The 20,425-nt window shown below is 32.9% G+C and overlaps 1 protein-coding gene across 1 annotated transcript in view; it reads left to right on the top strand.

Annotated features, from left to right (window-relative positions):
• LOC118189146 (1-phosphatidylinositol 4,5-bisphosphate phosphodiesterase classes I and II-like) overlaps window positions 1-20,425 on the top strand; it is a 166,868-nt gene that overhangs the window by 59,681 nt on the left and 86,762 nt on the right. The window contains exons 10-12 of the mRNA XM_035359694.2: window positions 12,304-12,461; window positions 15,587-15,666; window positions 17,290-17,374. Coding sequence (XP_035215585.1) covers window positions 12,304-12,461; window positions 15,587-15,666; window positions 17,290-17,374 — 323 coding nt within the window. The remainder of the gene's footprint in view (window positions 1-12,303; window positions 12,462-15,586; window positions 15,667-17,289; window positions 17,375-20,425) is intronic.

Here is a 20,425-nt window from a genome sequence, read left to right as displayed (position 1 = left end):
TCACATATTTTGATATAAATTAGATTTACTGGAATAGGTACTTACCATGTTAAAAAACTGCAGAAGTTTCTTTCTGAGTTACATAAAGTACTCATGTACAGAATGTGATTAGAGAAGAGAAAAGCTTAAAATGCAGAAATATTTATTGATTGATGTATAAAATTTCAAAGCTATACCAAAGCTGGTTTCTAATCTCAGCATGTCCATTCTGGTAACAGTAATTTAATGTGCTGGTTTATTAATAAGTGCTTTGAAAATGTTTTAAAGTTGATAATTGGAAAGCATTAATTTAGTGAAAAAGTTTGGTTTATAGTTGTTATTTCAATAATAATTGCAATTAATTTTTGTGCATGTGCCCCTCAGGGGCTCACTTTTGTAAGTACGGGTGTGCAATCCCGAGGTACCCTAGCCCTTCAGGGAATCATATTCTTGGTGAGACGGGTGTCATGATCCTGGAGCCCCAGTGATCTATCCTCTTCTCCGTCTCTTCTTCTCTTTCTTCGAAGGTTGGGGCTTGTCACGAGAAACTGAAACAGCCCTTGTCTCTAGTTTTCAAGTTGCAAGAAAACTGCCTACGTATTTGTCGTTTGTGGAGACACGTGTCGTTAGAAAGGAGGGTCCTGGTAGTTAAGGGGCGAGGTACTATTCTCAACACATTGCTTTGGTCTCTGCTTTAGTTAAACGGAAGGCACCTTAGTTGTCCTAACGGGTGTCAATCGGCTGGTCACTAGTCCTTCTGTCAGTGGCTTGGGGATAAGCTCTCGGGAGTACCTGCTTTCGGAAAAGCCGACTGTGGGGTTTCAATTTGTGTATAGTTCTGGCTAGCCCTGGTACAGGATTCTGTGTTCCCTTGTTGGGCTCCATGGTGGGCGGGGCCATTGGACCTGAATCTTTTCTCTTTCAAATATGGCTAATTCTCACATATTGTTAATCAAAGACTTTGAAGTCAGTCCCATCACTTCAAGCACCAATTCTGAAAAACCTACTGCTAAAAAAGTATGTACCAATGCAAATGCAAATGATTTTAACAAATGTCCCAATTTCGTTGTAGTCTTAAGTCCTTCTGGCAAAATTCAGAAGTTATCTCCATTTGTAAATAACAAGTATATTCATTCCTCCATTGGTGAGCCAAGAAACATAAAGTGTCTCTGATCTGGAGATTTACTTATCGAAACAATTTCGACTATACAGTGTGTGTCTCTTCTACGATTAACCAAGCTAGGGCAAATCGATAAAACTGTATCAGCATATAAAACAACATTTGTAGAAGCATAATCTCGGAAGTTGACCTTCTGTCTGTTTCTGAAGAAGAGTTCGTTCCCAAGCTAGCCGATCAAAATGTCAGTGCTGCCAGGCGGATGAAGATGCATAAGGAAGGTGAGTTGATTGACACGAAAATTGACTGAATACCTCAATTGTTGTGTACAAGCATACATTCCAAACCCTATGCAATGCTTCCAAAGCCAGAGTTACGGCCATTCCAAGATGTCTTGTCATGGCAACCTGGCGTGTGCTTGGTGCTCGTCAGTTGGTCATGATAGTGATAATTGCACTGCTGCCGCATTGTGTATAAATTGCAAAGGTGACCATCCAGCATTTTCTCATTCCTGTCCAAAATGGAAATCAGAAAAGGAAGTCCAGATCATAAAGTTTCTAGGAACATTTCATATGCCGAAGCCAGAAGACTAGTTCAAAGACCAAATGCATCTTATGCGAAGCCAGAAGACCAAATGCATCTTATGCAAATGCTCTTAAATTAACTCGTTCAGTTGCTACCCAAACTATAGTAAGTACGCAGACTCCACCAAATAAAGACCAGCAGATTCCAAACAGAAAGAAAAAGGAAAATCCAACTCATGTAGTACAAAATAAAGAAATAGTAATGCCGAGCAAACTAAGAAATGTCCCTCCAAAAGTTGTTAATAAAAATAGAAGCCCTAGCATAGCTCAGTTGATGACAGAATCTCTGAAACTTTAGATTCAGATAGTGTGGAAGTAGAGGAGGGGCTGGAAATTCCCAAACATCTGCTTCCACGCAAATCTAAAAAGCAACACAGGAAAAACAAACAGCAAACATAATGACCACCCTCATCTCATGGAACTGTCGTGGCGTTAACCAAAACCTGATGGACGCCAAAGACTTGATTAATGCTCATCATCTTCTATGCTTGGCAGTGTAAGAAACAAATCTGAAACCGGGACAACGGGCAAAACTTCAGAGGTTTTCTTTCATCGTAATGACATCCCTCCAAGTTGTTGCTGTACAAGTAAATATTCATATCATGATCTCAGTGATTTTTGTTTATTTGCCTCCAAGTGAGCGCATTGATCAGCAATATTTAAATTATCTTGTGGTGCAGTAGCCCAAGCCTTTTATCATACTGGGAGATTTTAACGGCCATAGTCCGCTGTAGGAAAGCAAGGACACCCATTCATGAGGAAGACAAATAGAGTAGATGATTGAAGATCATTTTCTCTGTATCCCAAATGATGGGCAAGACACATACTTCCATGAACCCACAAAGATATTTCATGCTGTTAATCTAGCTATCTGTTCACCATCTGTATTGCCATTTTGCAATTTTAGTGTTGGAAGTGATCTTTACAACAACGATCATTATCCCATTGTTGTATCTCTTGCACGAAGAGGAGCAAACCCCATGTCGAGATACCTCGATTTATAATCGATAGAGCAGACTGGGAACTCTTTCTTACTCTGCAGAGCTCACAGAGAAAATGGTATAAGCTGTGCTTATCAATGATGCAGTGGAAGCAGTTACAACTGCTATTACTCAGGCAGCTATGCTCTCCAGCCCTAGCAAATCAGGAAAAATATCAAAGTATTCAAAACCATGCCGGAATCGTGGCTGTCATGAAGCACTGAAAAAACAGAAAAATGATGGGGAAATTTTTCGTAGATATCCTACTTTGTGAAACCTTATGGCATTTAAAAGAGCCAAAGCAAATGCAAAGTAAGAAGGCAGAACCAGAGGGATTCCTGGATTTCATATGTGCCATCAGTAACATCCTCTACACCTAGTAAGCGAGTTTGGGAAAGAGTAAAAAAATGCATGTGGAATATATAAGGACCACTCACTTTCCATTTTGGAAAAAGATGGCGAAGTGATTAGCTCCATAGGAGAACTTGCGAATACTATTGGAAAGACATTTGCTGCCGTTTCTTCCAGCAGAAATTATTCACCTGCATTTCTCTCTTTCAAGCATCGCTCTGTAAGAAATCCCATCGCATTCAACTCTTCCAAATTTGAGCCTTATAATAGAGACTTTACTATGCTTGAATTAAGGAGAGCTTTGTTGCAGACACATATGTCTTCTGCGGGTGTTGACAGCATGAATTACGAAATGCTGAAGCATCTGTCCTATAAGTCACTGACCGCCCTTCTCATTCTTTACAATAGTGTGGAAGCAGCATACTTTTCCCAGTACATGAAGGAGAGCTGTTGTAATTCCTATTGCTAAGCCAGGGAAAGATCAAAGGAATCCCTCCAACTATCGGCCACTTGGCCCTTACGAGTTGTGTATGCAAGCTGTTTGAAAAAATGGTAAACAGCTGCCTAGTCTACTTCTTGGGAAAGAATAATATTATATCACACTATCAAAGCGGTTTTCAAAAGGGGAAAACAACCGTAGATAACATGCTCCTTTTAGAGACATCCATTCGAAAAGCTTTTGTAAGAAGAAGTCACCTTGTCTCAGTATTCTTTGATATTGAGAAAGCTTATGATAAGGCTTGGAGATACAGTATATTTCGGGATCTACATGATAGTGGCTTGTGTGGCAACCTACCAATTTTTGTTCAGAATTTCTTGAACACTAGAGTTTTCCAAATAAAGTTTGGCTCTGTTTTGTGAGATGTTTTTGAACAGGAAGAGGGTGTCCTCAAGGCTGTGTGCTTAGTGTAACCTTGTTCAGCTTTAAAATAAATTCTGTATTGAAAGAACTTTCTCCACCATCTTGGGATCTCTATATGTTTGATGACCCACAGATTAGCTGTCGTGGGGCAGAAAATGAAATGCGTAGAGAGGCAATTGCAGATGGCTCTGAATAAGATCCAGGAATGGTCAGACAAACAGAGATTTACATTTTCGAAACAGAAAACTTTGTGCATACACTTTTGTAGGAAGCAAAGTCTCCATTCTGAGCCTGCATTATATCTGAATGGTACAATTATTCCTGTTGCACCTGAAGTAAAATTTTTAGGAGTGACGTTTGATCGAAAATTGACTTTTCTTTCTCATGTTTTAAGCCTGAGAAAAAAGTGTTTAAAAACATGAATATTTAAAAAATCTTGGCGAACACTTTCTGGGATGCTGAGCATTGCTCTATGCTTTGCATTTACAGAGTGCTTGTCCTCGCTATAGACTGGACCATGGCTCAGTTGTTTATGGATCCGCTCGGTCATCAGTGTTGTTAAAACTACAGCCTGTTCACCATCAAGCTCTGCGGATTTGTTCTGGAGCTTTCAGTACATCTCCTGTCCAGAGCTTTTATGTTGACTCTAACAAACCATCATTTTATCTGAGGCGTGAGCAGTCATTCCTTTTGCAATATTTTAATATTTTATTGCAACCTGAACATCCTAATAAGCTGTGCTTACTTGATAATGTGTGCAACACTTTATTTGAAACACGTTCATCCTGTGTGCCTACCTTTCTTTTAAGAGTTCGCCCTGTCATTGAGGAACTTTCCCTCTCTGATATGTGTCCCCAAGCAGTGTAGAATTTTGAAATCCCACCTTGGGAAAATGCGCGGATCTAGCTTCTTAATGTTTTCTACCATCACGTGAAGGCAAGCACTAATGACATCATTTACAGAGAACTCTTTGCTGAGCACAGGTATAAATATTGCAGTTATCTTCCAGTATATACAGATGGATCCAAGTCAAATGATCGTGTGGGGATGGCATTTGTAATTGAAGATCACATAGAGGGCAGATGTTTGCACAATGCTTTCTCAGTCTTAACATCTGAACAAACTGCAATATTGTATGTTCTTTTGTACATCTCAAAGCTTTGCCACAAGACGTTCATACTGTATACAGACTTGTATAGTGCTCTGAAAGCTTTAGAAGCTTTTTCTAATACTCAGGATTCTGTAATAGTGGAATTTCTCAAGATGCATATAAATTTAACAAGTCGTGGATATGAAATCCTGTACTGCTGGATTCCCAGACATGCGGGAATAAAAGGCAATGAGCTGGCGGATAGCACAGCGAAATCTGCTGTTGATCTGACCTGTCACCCCATTCCGTTTAGAGATATCTGTTATACCATCAAAGAAAAGATCCGGAAAAAATGGCAACAACTTTGGGATGTTCAGTTTCACAACAAGTTGAGCACTGTAAAGGATAGAATTGAGCATTGGGATTTTAAATAGAAATCGTAAGGAAGAAGTTCTTTTGGCTCTCTTCAGGATTGATCACACTAGAATGACACATAACTATCTTCTGAAAGCTGAAAATGAGCCTATTTGTTTAAATTGTAATGTTTGTCTATCTGTCCATCACATTTTAATTGTCCAAGTTTTAATAATCTTTGTCAGAAATATTTTAATAGCTGTGACTTACCTCCCGACCGTTTAATCGGAAGAGAGGTCAATTGTAATTTATTTGAGTATTTAAAAGAGACTGGCTTTTATTATCTAATGTAATCTGTTTTGTAGATTGTGTATTGTATTTTAATGTGTGGTTTTACTCTGTTTTTATATGACTTCATCCTCTAGATTTGGTAAGCGATTTGAAAGCATCATTCATTTATGATTTCATCTACCTCGTATTTGGCGCATTATAATAATTTTTGGTTTTGCGCCAATAATCTTACTCTCACTCACTCACTCACTCACTTTTCCTGCATGTGTAATTGGATTTACTAACATTTAAACCCATAAAGTGGTCTGATATTATATTTTTGCTGTATACTTCTTTGGGCATGGTACAAACAGAAAATTTCTGATTTTAAATATTTCATTTTCATATGTAATATTAGTCTCAAAACTTCAGGTGTTTAGCGGCTTATCTTGGAGCTCTTCAGAATTAATTTCCATTCATAATTAAAATACAAAAAGATGCTGAGTGCAATTGAATTATTTTCCTTCTCTTTTCTTTCTTTCTTTTTCTTTTCTTTTCTTTTCTTTTTTTTTTTTTTTTTTTTTCTTTTTTACTTTCTTGTACAAGGTAAAGAAAGTATCAGAATTGCAAAAAATTTTGACTATCATATTTCAATGCAAAAACACAAATATTCATTTCAGCCACTGTCAGATCGATTAGAATGTTTTTTTTTTTTTTTTTTTTTTTTTTACGTGACATCTGTACATACAGAGACAGTAAAGGACTCTTTTTTTTTTCATGACGTCTGCACATAGGTATGTATATATCACATAATGCAAAACATGTCGCCACAGAACATTGAAATTTTGTATATGGAACAGCTGTAACATCTAGTTGTGCACCTCCCTTTTTGGTTGCAATCAGCAGCACTAGACATATATATAAAGTAATTAAAAGTAAATTAAAAAGGCCTGTGACTTGTGTTAAAGCTGCAAAGTAATAAACTAATAATTTATAGTAATTTTTAATAAGAAAACTATGGAAAGTTTTCTTATTATAAATTATTAGTTTATATATATACCCACTTTGTTACCCGGCTTGGTGAGCTCAATTTTTTATTCTTATATATTGGTAAATTCTGAATTTTTTGCTTTAAAAGTGATTAAATTATGTTATTCTTTTGTTTTGGTTAAGGTCTTTATGCCTTTAATTAATCTGCGTGCAATAGTTGAAGAATTGCCAATAATTTAAGTGGTGCTAGGCCTAATGGAGCTGCCTTTTTTGTATTTTATAATTTTTAATGAAGATGTTTTGAGTTTTTATGTATTTTTGCCTTCTTAGAAACTGAGAACTGAATTGATTGAATGAGAAATATACCTCTAATGAAATTCAAGGAAATAAGTTTAAATGAAGTGCAACAAAAAATGTGCATAATTTAATAGGCCATACAAGAAAATCCTGTGGTTGTTCACATCATTCTCTCTCTCTCTCTCTCTCTTTTTTTTTTTTTTTTTTTGGCGTACGTGTTTGTGTGTGCGTATGTGTGTGTTTGTGAGTTGTCAGGTAGAGGAAAATTTGTTATTATTTTGCATTAATATAAATGACCACGTTTTTCAACATTAATTGCTTTTTTTGAAGAAAATGTTGTGTTGTATGTGTCTAGTTTGTAAATGACAAATATGCATGTAATAGATAGATAAGATTGAGTACTAAAATATTTTTTAAAATTTGTCTAAGAATGAATTATAAAATAAAATTCTGCAAACTGTTGAATTTTTGCTTTAATTAATTAAATATTTTGCATAGTTAGGTTTTCTTTGGATTATTAATGATTAATTAATGTACTGTACTTCAGTTCTAAGGTCCTACTATATAACTGTTACTGAAAAATGTAATAATTGATGGCATCTTAAAAGTTGCTGATATTTCCATATTCTGAAAGAATTACTTTTCCCAACTTATATTAGCTTAAACAGGCACATCGTTGTTGCTGATAAAATGAAGTCACTTTAATTCATATATATGTTCATGTAAAATGCATTTAAATATGTTGTTTAATTTCTTTTATTTGCCAAAAATTAAGTAATTTATTTTATTAAATGTACTGAAATTAATGTTTGGAATTTATTCTGTATATCAGTTGCACATATTTAATACATCTATCTTTCATATTTTCACATGTTGTAAATTTGATTAGCATATTGGTGGTTTTTTTTATTATTATTAATAGCATTTTGTTTTAAATATAAAAAGAAGAAGAAAATGGGTTTCTAAATAATTTATTAAAGCATCTTGCATGGAAAGAGGCTGAAGTTGCTTTGTTCAGATTGGTAGTCCAGCCCGGGTAACAACAAATGTCATTTTCAATGAATTATTGGTAGATTATTATTATCAGTGGTCATTTGTAATGTTTGTATAAGATAGTTTTGACATTGGGGGCAGAAAATTGCCTTAATGTCACCATCTTGAAGCTCCCCTCCATCAGAGTGCATTAGAGCATTATCTGGCAACAAAACAGCTTTTGTGGGTAAATTATTTCTTTTCACAAACTTCTATGTTAAAGCAATGAATTCCTGAACTAACCAGTCTTTGGAATTTCACTTCTCACCCATGTGCTTTTCTTACTATGGTATTTTAAAGGAAGAGCACTTTTTAAAACTCTTTTAAGAGCTCTAGAATTTTGGAACTTTCCACTCATTACAAAGTCCATTTTGAGGTTTGTTGTAGTTTGAGGTTTAATGGTCTAGCATTACTGAATGCCAAAATTGTCAGTCTTTCCTTACTAGACTTATAGCTGGGAACTGATGCTTCAGTTCTGGCTGCAAGACTCTTAATGGATAACATTTTATAATTAAGGCCTGACTCATCAGATTTAAATATATGAACATATTTTAGGCTTTCAGTTTTAATTAAGTCCTGAAATGTTTTCTTGAATGTTTCCATTTCTATAAAATTCAATAGTAGTTTTTCACTACTAACACTTAATTGACAAATATTGCAGCATTTCTTCCATTGGTCCAGTCATCCGACACTTGCTGTGAGATGTGGATCTCTTTCAGTATGAAAATGCGATCTTTCTGCTGTAAAATAGGCCCTGAAACAGGCACACCCTTGTCCATGAATTGTGTAAACCATATACACAAAGTTTCATTCACTTTTTTGTCACACTTTTTCATAGTTTTCTATCTTTTTCTTCCTTGATGCATACCATTTTTCTACTTTTGTTTCTTTTCAAGTCTCTTTTAGTTACCTGTCCAATGCTAAAGTCGTCAACAGCCTTCTGCATTGTCTCTTCCTTGTCCAGTTTCTTAATTGCCTCAAAGTTTTGTTCCTTTGATATAATCTTTTCATGACCATTCTTTCTGTTCTTGTGTAAATTTTAACTTTGAAACATTAAAACAATGTTTTTGAAATTATACACGCCATACATAGACACATGCAAATGAATAGCAGTATATGCCAAACTTATCTGCGTACAGTAATAAACTGCACTGAATGACAGACAAATAAGTCACTGTATAGATGGACATGACACGTGATGGAGTGAGGATAAAAAGAAAAGAAGAGAAAAGAAAGACTATGTTCACAACAACATCCAATTCTTAATGACGAATGATGGCCATTTTGGAGGGGCAGACAATGATTTGTCAGATTAATGAGATCCTACTGTAATGCATTTCATTTTGATAGGTAGGAAATGTCCCCATCCCCCTTTTTTTTTTTTTTTCCAAATTTTGAAGTTGAAAATGCTGTATGAATACAGTCCTTTGAACATTCATCTTTGTTTACAAAATGTTTATGAATTATTTTGCATACAGCAAGGTTTCATGTTTTTTGTCTGAGTGGTTATAATATTTTTACCATTTCTTTTTCTTGTCAAGACTTTTTTCAGTCTAATTTATGTGTGATAGCATTACCTAATTTATCAGTTAATATCATTTATATGTTAGGGGATTTCGTTTTCTTCATTTAGCAATGTTAATATTGCTTGTGTTTAATGAATATTGTATTTCAAAAGCAGGATCATAATCACTATCTGAAATTTGATTATGGCAGAGCATACAAGAACTATTCCGCCTAAATGAATCAAAGACTGGCTTTATTTCATGTTACATGTGCAGAAAATCCAAAACCCAGATGCAGCCAGTCTGTTCACTGCAACTCAAACTAAGTTCAACAATCAAAGTCTCGACTTTTGAGCATGCTTGCCCTGCTTGGGAAGTTCTGTGCATATTTTGCTCATTTTATTTGATTTTGTTTAATATACTTTTAACTCTTAGCTCATCTGTAAGTAAAGTTGCATCGCATCGCTCTACACAATGTCATCATTCGTTTAAATGGGATATGATAACCCCATTTGCTTCAATGTATTAAATCTTCTTTTGTTGGAAAAATAATTATGTATTTTATTATGTGTAAAATTATGTTATAAAAATAATTAAATAATTATGTGAGTATGATTGCCTTTACAATGCTATCCTTAATTACAGTTTCATAAATTATTTCATTCAGTTTATTATAAATGCAAACACTTTTTCAGCAGTCTGACACGTCTTTGCAATAGACACATCGATGGCGGCTATACGGCAAAGTAATATTTAGCTACACATGTAATATTCATTTATTGTTTTACTTGAATACTTGAGGAAAATAACTGTGCAGTTAAAAATAAGTTAAAAAAAAAAGAAAAAAATACTCCAGTATAATAATAAACACGAGTAAAGATGAAAAAGATGCTAATTACAGTTTTTTAAAACTAGATCAGTGTTGTCAAAGTGTTTTTACAATAAAACAGTAAAAGTTGTAGAGTTTCCTGTGCAAGTTGAGACTGCAGTTCGAGAAATAGGGATATATTAGTTCCCGTATAAATCATGTATCCCCATTTCTCAAATAGCAGTCTTTTGCACCTTTGCTTATTGTGCTATTCATTTATACTTCCATCCTGCTACTTCAGTAAAAGAAATCAACTAATTATGCACTTTATTGTGGTTTCATGTGTATCCTTCCGTCATCATTTATACTGCATTTAAGGTACTTTAAAGGTCTCCATTTTCTTCAGCTTAAGTCTTCAAACTAAGGACTTCAAGTCCATCCATATGTCTGCCATTCATCCCTAAATGTAACCCTCTCCTTTCCAAAGGCTTTAAACAGTATGTTGTAGCTTCCTTAAAACCTGTCAATAAAATCTAATTCTGATTTATGAAAAGTTAAGTATAAAGCCTTCAGTCATGAGGCATTTGTAAAGTTTCATATGAGTGGGATTTTATATGTATGGAACAAGCCCACTTACCATTAAAATAACAGTAAAGAAATACTACATTAGGTATTTGAAATACCTAAATATGAAATAAAAGAAGAAATGTCTTCAGTTACATTTGATTGTGGAGAAAAAAACTGCAGTTTTCAACTTCAAAAGCCAAAATCCTCCTTCAGTTTGGATTTCTTTAAACCTTCTAAAATCTTTCTGCACTTCTGTCTGGTTAATATGCAGCTTCCACTCTTTCTATGGCAGATATAAAAATAAAAAATCTATTCTGAGCTTGTCTTCAATGAAACTACAGTCAGTGATTCTTTTTTTCATTTTCATTTTTGATAATTTTTGCATTGAACTACTTTTAGTTTATTTATGGTAATGTTACATATTTGCAATATTTAATGAAGTGATAAGAAATTATAAACAAGTGAATCAACACAACATATTCAAAAATGCCATTTTAAGGTTAACAACTGAAATATTGTTTCCTGAGGTGACTTTTATGATTGCACCTATAATGCCATGTATTAAAATATATTTTAAATTATGGTTTAAGAAAGTCTAAAATTTAAAGATTTCAAAAGCTTATAAAAATATTCTTATTAGTCCAAATGGGCTTTGTCCCTGAAGGACTATTGTTTTCGTTTTGCGATTTTGCATTGAATAAATGTCTGTTTCACTTTTCAAACTGTTGCCATCAAATGCTAGAGTCCTGCATTATATTTGAAGAAATTAAATAATGAAAAATCTGCATAAATGTATGTATATTTCTTGCATTGTGATAAAACAACGGTACATAGAGCAATCGGATTTTGAATAACGTAATCCTCTTACAAATATGGGCATGTGAAAGACCAAATTTGAAATTTGGAATTGGTTTTATTATTGATTTCATATTTTGTAAAACTTTAACGAAATTTTGAGTAACAAACTCAATGATTTAAAGGTGAGCAATGGCAACACTCCACCGGGAGGGAAAAAACCCCTTTTTATCTCTAGCGTGTGGAACTGTGTATTGGAAATTCTAAATATATGCTCATTTTAAAATTATTTTGTGACATTGCTATTGAATTGAATTTTATGGTTTAAGTGCAAACATGATATTTAATAAATAAAGGTAACACACAAAATGTTAAAAAAAATCCCTTTAGACTTCATTTAAAATCAGAAACCTTTCAGATTTTTTGTTGTTTAATAATATCATTATTATTATTTGAAGAATGTATTGAATTATAATTCATTTATATTTCATTTCTAACATTCCAATGAATTACTGTTGTAAAAAATTTTGCTTTTTATTAAGTGCTGAAAAAAAAAAAAAGATCATTTGGGAAGGGCTTAAGGTTTAGTGTTAAAATTGTTATCAATTGTTATTAAGTATTGTGTTTTCAAAGTTACTTTAAGCATTTGCATAAAATTAAAGTATAATCTAATTTAAGTAATTAATCTGATTAAAATATAATGACTGTTGTAAACTTTTCAGGCCATCAGTTGACTGGCAGGTCTTCCGTAGAAATCTATCGTCAGTGTCTTCTCTCAGGTTGCCGTTGTGTAGAATTAGACTGTTGGAATGGTAGGAATTCAGATGAAGAACCCATTATCACTCATGGATATACTGTAGTGACAGAAGTTCTATTAAAAGTATGTTGGATATTTGCATTAAATGCATATTATAATGCAATGCTTAAATTTTGAGGACTTGTATTATGTATACTACTACTACAGTTTGAAGTCTGACAGTCATGAAGTCTGAAATGTAGAATGTGTCCGAAATGGCCAGTATTTAGTATGATCTAATATCTGCATCTAGCGAAAAAATGTCATCTAGTCTCCTGAAAAATATGTGATGTAGCAACAGAGTGGGAAAGTGAGCATAAGCAGGCTCTAGTAGCTTCATATGTGGCCATAACTTTTTTTGACAGTATTATCTTTTCCTTTATTTTCTACAAAATTACTTTTTTGACATACAACTTAAGGCAATTTTAATTATCTCAAAAGTAAAAGACAGAGTAATTGTTATGTTTTCTAATAAATTTACATATTGTATATCAATAGTGTTTTTGGTGTAATTTTGCTGCCTGTAACACAAATGATGTTTCCATAACCTTCTAATATAAGTCGTCATTATTTACCAAAAGGTCTGTAGAAGACACATCAGAATTGCAAATAAAATTATGCTCATATACATTATAGTTCTATAAATATTTCTGATTGGTATAGTGGTTAGTACTTCTGGCTGCTGTGGGCTTGAGTTCAAATCACGGAGAAGGCATGGATATTTGTTAGTGGTGTCTGTGTGGCATGAAATCACACAAAAGTACATGCTAAGCTGAAAGTCCTTTTGAATGCTTTGGTATAGTTTGACTGTGTGAAGCGCAACCCTGGTTGGCATTCTACCAAAACACATAGACTCGTCCAAAAGGGGCGGTATTACTTGCTGTGACGTGAAAGGTCTTCTCTTCTCCGGAAAGAGCTATGCTGGAGGTAAAGAAAGTCCCCATCCTTCCACCCTATTTTGAGAATAATTCGGTCCGAATGGTTCATGTGTGTTTGCGCTCATGGTCGCAGATGAAGCAGTCGAACTATGGTAAGGGAAGAGGGGTGGGAGATACATGGACCATTCCCTGGGATGTTCTCCATCAAAATTAGGATGTAGCTCTGCATAAGGCTGATGCCAATGGAACACACAATGATGCACTCTTTGCCACAATAAAATTTGTGGACTTGTTCTGATTATGTGAGACAAGCAAGATAATCCACACAACAGTTCTAAAAAAAAGAGCTTCTAAATGGAATGTAGTTATGACTTTTATACTTTTAGGGCAAATTAAGTAGGCTGTGCAAAACAAATCATTAGCATTTCAGCCTCATTAGTTCATAAATTCCAAAGAGAGCTCAAAACTTAGTTAAGTAAGTTTTAATTTAAGTAAGTTAAGACCATTTCCTGGGATTTTTCTCCATCAAAATTAGAATGCAGCTCTGCATAAGGCTGATGCCACTGGCACACACAATCATGTACTCTTTGCCACAGTAAAATTTGGGGACATTTTCTGATTATGTGAGCAAACAAGATAAGCCATAGCAACAGTTCTAAAAAAAAGAACTCCTAAATGGAATGTAGTTATGATTTTTATATTTTTAGGGTAAATTAAGTAGGCTGTGCAAAACAAATTTTTAGTTCATAAATTCCAAAGCTGTGCAAAGAGAGCTCGAAACTTAGTTATATTTAATTAAGTTTAAATTCTTAGAAGCATGTAGTGGCTGCACAGGAATTTTAGTCCGTCTTCATGAGTGAAGAAAGATACCTCTATGCCATGTAAAATAGCTGTATAATCACACCAGCTACTTTGACAGAGAACATGCTGTTGACGTGAGAAATATTAATGTGGCTTCTATGATATTGCCAGGTGAAAGCAGCAGAATAATTCTGCAGCTGAAAAAGTTTCTAAAGATATGTAGGGAAGGGTATAGGATGTACCGTAATGTCTTTGGCTGACTGTTCTGTGCCATTGATAGTAATTGTCCATCAATGGCAAATGGTAACAAATACCCCTGTTCATGGGATAAGAGACACTGAGCATACTGTATTTGTATCCAGCATATTGTGTGAACAAGAGCAATCTTGTATGGAATACTATTAAATATAAATGAAGATCCCTTCTTTGAAAAGTTGACACTTAACATAGGAAATTGTGGATAGGGCAATAACATTTTATGCTGCTTTTTACATGTTCTATTTTTTTTTTTTTTTTTTTTTTTTTTTTTAAGAAAAGGCATATATAATCTGAAAATGAAAGTTTCAGTTACTATTAGAATCTTGTGATACATCATTCATCCTGCATCACTATGTTTTAGAAGTGAAAAATATTTGTTATAATTAACATATAACTGTAACTGTTATTATACTTAATAATTTTTTTATTGAAAAGAAGGCTATGTAATTATTCTAAATTCAAATTAACTGCAAACACAGTATTTTTGTGTGATAAATGCTAATTTTAATTCAGCTATTTTATTCTTCACATTATTTCTATATAATTGTGAGAAACTATGCAGATTCTGAAAACAAAATAATATTCATTAGAAAAAACTTGACTTTTATTAATGCTCTGAATTACGTGGCAGTGTGTATGATCATGTGATGTTTTGCCTATTTGTATATATATGTTACCATGTTGTTAAAATATTTTGCTGTGATATTTTCTTTAATGATCTAAGCATCATACTATTAAATGAAAGATTATCAAAACAAAGAGTAATAATTAAGTAAATATTTAAATCTAGCAAATAAATGGCTTTCAAATATAGCTCTTCATGAAATATCCAAAATGCCTGGGCTCTTAAATTTTCTGGTCAGCCCATTGCTACAGTCACTATTAATCTGATTGTTCTCTTATCATCATTGTTCAGTCTTATTTATGATTATGAATATTATTTGTGTCATGTTTGTCATATTCACTTATTACTTGTGTAATGTTTACATTTATTATATATTTTTACTGGTATTTATATATATAAAAAAGATTGAAACAAACACTAATTTGTTAGAGCTAATTAGTCGAAAATGATGTGATATAAGAAATGAACAGTTTGTTTACAGAAGTAATTGAAAAGTTCAATGATATTATTGTAAATGACATATTACATGTATAAAAATATTTTTCTGATATTTGATTATTATTATTTGTACTCCTGTATGTTTTTAATAGAAGTGATAATTTAAATGAATGTTTATATAATCCTTTGTTTTATCAATAAACTTACAGGAAGTCCTTGAAGCCATAGCGGAAAGTGCTTTCAAAACTTCTGACTATCCCGTTTTGTTGTCTTTTGAAAACCATTGTTCGTAAGTAGGTTGGACATTTTTTATATGGAATTTTGCTGAAAACTGTTATGTCAGAGGCTTTAAAGGGAAATTCTCATGAAGAGTTATTTGAATTGATATTTTTTAATATGCAGTTTAGTTACAGTGATATCTTAGTATATGCTTTGAAATATGTTCAACTTGATATACATCCTGTTTGGTCACGAAAGCTTTTGTTATATGATATTTGTTTGGAGTACGACTGCATGTACCACTCTTTGGAGACAATGCTGCGACTGTGCAGGAGCATCGTTTTTCTGTTTCTACTATTCAGTAAACAACCTACACTGTAACTCTGATTTTTCACGTGATTTTGTGTTTTTTCATGTATGTTATTTGTAAGTACATTAAAAATGAATTTTAAGAAAATTAATAAGAAGAGTTGAGCAATGTCAAAAATTGTAAGGATCACAGTGGAGGCAGAAAATAAGATTGTTAAAAAGTATAAAGTTAACATGCCTATTCAGAACTTGGCTATTATATTCCATATTTTGAGAATGATAGTGTCTATGGTTGTGAAAAACAAAGATGCTATTAAATCAGTGAACAGAGTGAAAGAGGTGAAATTGATTAGCAAACAAGGAGAGACATTAGAGCATGTTGGGAACTTGTTTTTGATCTGGATAACGGAAAAATATTTACATGCAATACTATGTACAGGATATTTCACCCACTGCATTCCTATTGTATTATTAAACAGTGTTACAATAAAAACAATAGGATTTGATATTAAGATTTAAATTTCTGCCTTTATTTCTTATTGGAAAAATTTGCTTCATATATGGCCAAGTATCTGGAAAGATCTAATAGCATATACTGAGGTACCACTGTGTATGTTTTTCATTGTAGGTGGACATATATTATAAATATATATCAACTTAAAGAAGTAGCATGAAAATAAAAGGCACACTGATAAAAATAAATTAAAAACACTTTCACTGGAAATAGCTTAGATAAGGCTCCAGAGAAGTTTCTGTATACCTTGTATCATCCTTTATCAGATGAAAGATGAAATGAGAAACTCATTACTGATGTCTCTGAAGACTACAACTGTATTCTTTTTGCTTATACTCATGTGGATGTTTTACTACCATTTTCTTATAATATTATAAATACTGAGAAAATAAATTCATTATGCTACTAAGGTAATAAATTCTTGTAAAGTATTTTAAAAAAATTGTTTTCTTTTTTAAAAATTATGTGCACGCTCTAACTATGTAAATGCATTTTATTTACAACTCAATAATTATTTTGTAAACGACTCCTGATGTATGCTTTGGTGACTGATACTACCTTTAATTTTTTTTACACTGTATTCTAATTATTGAACATTATGTACACATAATTACATAATATAACAAGATTATTCAAAAAGGGGTAGTGAACAGGATGATATAAAATTTTATTTGGGGGAAATCATGGCAGTATATTTTTATATATATTTACATTTAGATAAGTGAATTTTTTTTTCTTTTGTGATTTATTCATAATGCCATTTTTGATATTTTAAGTAAGACTACAGACATTTATTTTCCGGTTATTTAAGCTGTTTGTTTTCTGAGTGATAACTTTATAAGTACTTATAGTTTATTCTTCCTTTCTTAGGCCTAAGCAACAAGCAAAAATGGCCATGTACTGCACAAAAATACTTGGAGAAATGCTTCTTAGTGAGCCATTACCAAATTGTGAAGTAATTTTAATATATATTGCAATTTTTTACATTACTATCTGTGATGCAAAACTATATGGTGTTTATTTAATTAAAATGCAATTCATGAGATTTCTTTCATAAGGCAGCTACTGTATAATTCAGACATCATAATAAAGTATATGATATTTAAAATTTATGACCTTAATGCCATGAAAACATTTAAAAATTGTAAGGTAAACTCTGCATTTTCTCATAACATTCTAGTTGATGAAGTAAAATTAATTTATCTTTTTATTTAATGATATTTTTTCATTGTTTCATAACAAAATTCCTTGTATATATTGATTAGATATGCCCAATAGTGGTATGGCAGGATCTTATTTGACACAAATTTGTTTCATTTTCCATTGAAAGAAAAGTATTTTAAGGAGAATGCCTATAAAAATTAAAGTAAAAGCTGAGCCTTTAGCCATTTGGCATTCAACTAGCCTGAAAGCTCAAATCATCAAAATATTTTAGAATTTTAGAAAACTTTTTCACCCCCAAAATTTAAGAGAGATTTGTAACACAATTATAGAGCTGGTAATAGTATTAACACATATACGTTGTCACCAAACAGTGTGATTTAGTGCCAGAAATAGATATGCATTATGTTACAACACAATCATAAGATTTATGTTTTGTTTTAATATAAATTTGATTAATTCTTGATAAGCCAGTTGAATTTTTGTAAAGCATGATAAAAATTCTATTTATCCTCATATTTTGGAAAAGTGATTAATGTTTGAGACTGCGTGAAGTGGAGTATTTTTAAAGATCCGACAATCAGCAAAAGCCATGATACATGATTTTGTAAACAGATAAAACAGTGAAGATATAGCATGAAAGATTATGACAAGTGATTTACATTTTCTATATGCTATATCTGTAATTGTTATCTCTTTATAATTAAATAAAGAATGATCTGTTTATTTAAATTGTTGTTGGAATGATTGGTGACATCTGCACCAACTTTTATAATCAGATGTTTTACTTTAATATTTAAGACCTATGAAATATATCAGTTTTTAAGTCTTTAATGCATTATTTTAATAATGTAATATGATATTAAATGTAGGCTTTTGATATTCAAGATAGTATCAAATAAGATGATTGTTTTTATAATTTTAGAGTTGGAATTTTTCTCATTGATTTAGCTTTTCTAACATGAATTCTATTTTTTTATTCCCTGACATGTCTAGAATTTTCATGAATGCTTTTTGAATTTAGCATTTCCTGAGCATCCTAGATGCTCTAGCTTTTACTGTATATTAATTTAAAAAACAATATAATATTCATCCTTTCTGTGCCTTTTTAATTTCCATTCATGACTTATTTGTATTGTGTGTGTACGGGCTCATAATGGATTGAATGTATACAGAACTGGTGGTAGTTTGATAAAATTAATTTTTTTAAAAGAAACACTTTGCAATTATTGAACTTTCCACAAAAGTACCTGTATAGCTCATCTCGATATAACAGAGCACAGTTAGTAGTTACCACTTCAAACTACTAAGAATGTTAAACACAACACAATGCAAAGCTCATCTAAAGAGCAGAGCTCACATGGAGGCTTCTAGGTACTCCAAAATCTGCTTTGAACTGAAACAATTGAAAACTCATGCTCCTGGTCTTACATAGTTACCCTCTGGCCACTGAGAAATCTCTAGTACCTTCTATTTCTCAAAATTACTGGAAGGCATATACAGTTAACATTACATATAAGAGATGAATATGATTACAGTTACATATAGGGATCAAATACAATTATTCATTTGAAGTACCAATTGCAGTTATATAAAGACTGGACCCTAATGTTGCCAAGTGGACACCAAATTTGCTGAAAGAAATTTGCCAACTTGACAATATCTCTCAATTTAACAAGATAGCCATTTACCTCAAAGTTCGATAGATTTGCCCTGGTAAAGTACTTGTACTAATTTTTCTAGAAAAGTGTTGCATATGAGGCATATTACACAGGAGATACTAAGATTTTACATATAAATTCAGAAAAATTATGTACATATATACAAAATTTGGAACATTGCCAAAGGCCTGCACGTCCTGAGCTGTACAATCTCTGGACAGGAAGCCATACTTGGAAATAAGGGAAATCAATGCAGTACTAAAATAATAATTTGTATAAATAACATGCAACAAATCAAGTACTAAATCTATAAATAAATGCATAAATTTATAGATTTGTATACAAATAGGACTATAATCTTGGTATACTATTTACATTATATATATAGATAGAGACTACGGTCATAATAACATGCTTTAGTCTTATAGCTGTAGTATTGTATTGGTTTTTTATCTTCTGCTATGCCACATTCATTTGCTGTCGTGCAAAACTGTGCACCATTTCAACTTGTGCCTGAAGATCTTGAATGTACTCCTTAGGCAATGAAGGCACATCCATAAGGTGACATAACAAGACATCACACAGCAAATAAAGGTCATGACTGAAGAACATGTGGAGTCAGGAATAGCTGGTAGTCTTGTGAACAGCACTGCAATGGGCCAGTGAAAACAGGGATAGTTTCTGGTGCCACTCCTGTTAGTTTCTGGAAACCATCAGCGAAACTGTGTTAAAGATGGTTCAATTGAACCTCTCTACCATGCTATTTGAATGTGAATGTAAAGGCATTGTTTCTATTTTGTCAGTGTCAAGTACTTTGCAGAGTTTTTTTAATTGCAATTGAGATAAAATGCCTTCCCTGATCAGAATATAGCTGAAAAGGCACTCAAAACCTGGCAATCCAATTCTGTGTCATTACCTTTGCATTGTGACAGCCTTTTGATCAGGTCACTTTGTGAAGTAATCAACAACAATGAGGATGTATATGTTCATGTTGCCATCAGCAATTCATGGCAGAGGTTCCAGGATGTCAAAGGCAAAACACTTAAAGGCACTGCTACATTGTTAACATTATAACTTCCCTTGGCTGTGTTTCTTTGGTTCTTTCCAACTTGAAAAGGGACTACAAGATTGGCACCACTTTTGCACGTCAGCCCTTGCAATAATCCAGTAGAAGCATTCTCAAA

The sequence above is a fragment of the Stegodyphus dumicola genome, chromosome 5 (assembly GCF_044657685.1).
Source record: "Stegodyphus dumicola isolate Sdum_Otavi_A_Nest chromosome 5, ASM4465768v1".
Classification (NCBI taxonomy): domain Eukaryota; kingdom Metazoa; phylum Arthropoda; class Arachnida; order Araneae; family Eresidae; genus Stegodyphus; species Stegodyphus dumicola.
The sequence above is the reverse complement of the archived record's forward strand: the minus strand, read 5'-3'. Positions and strand labels throughout refer to the sequence as shown.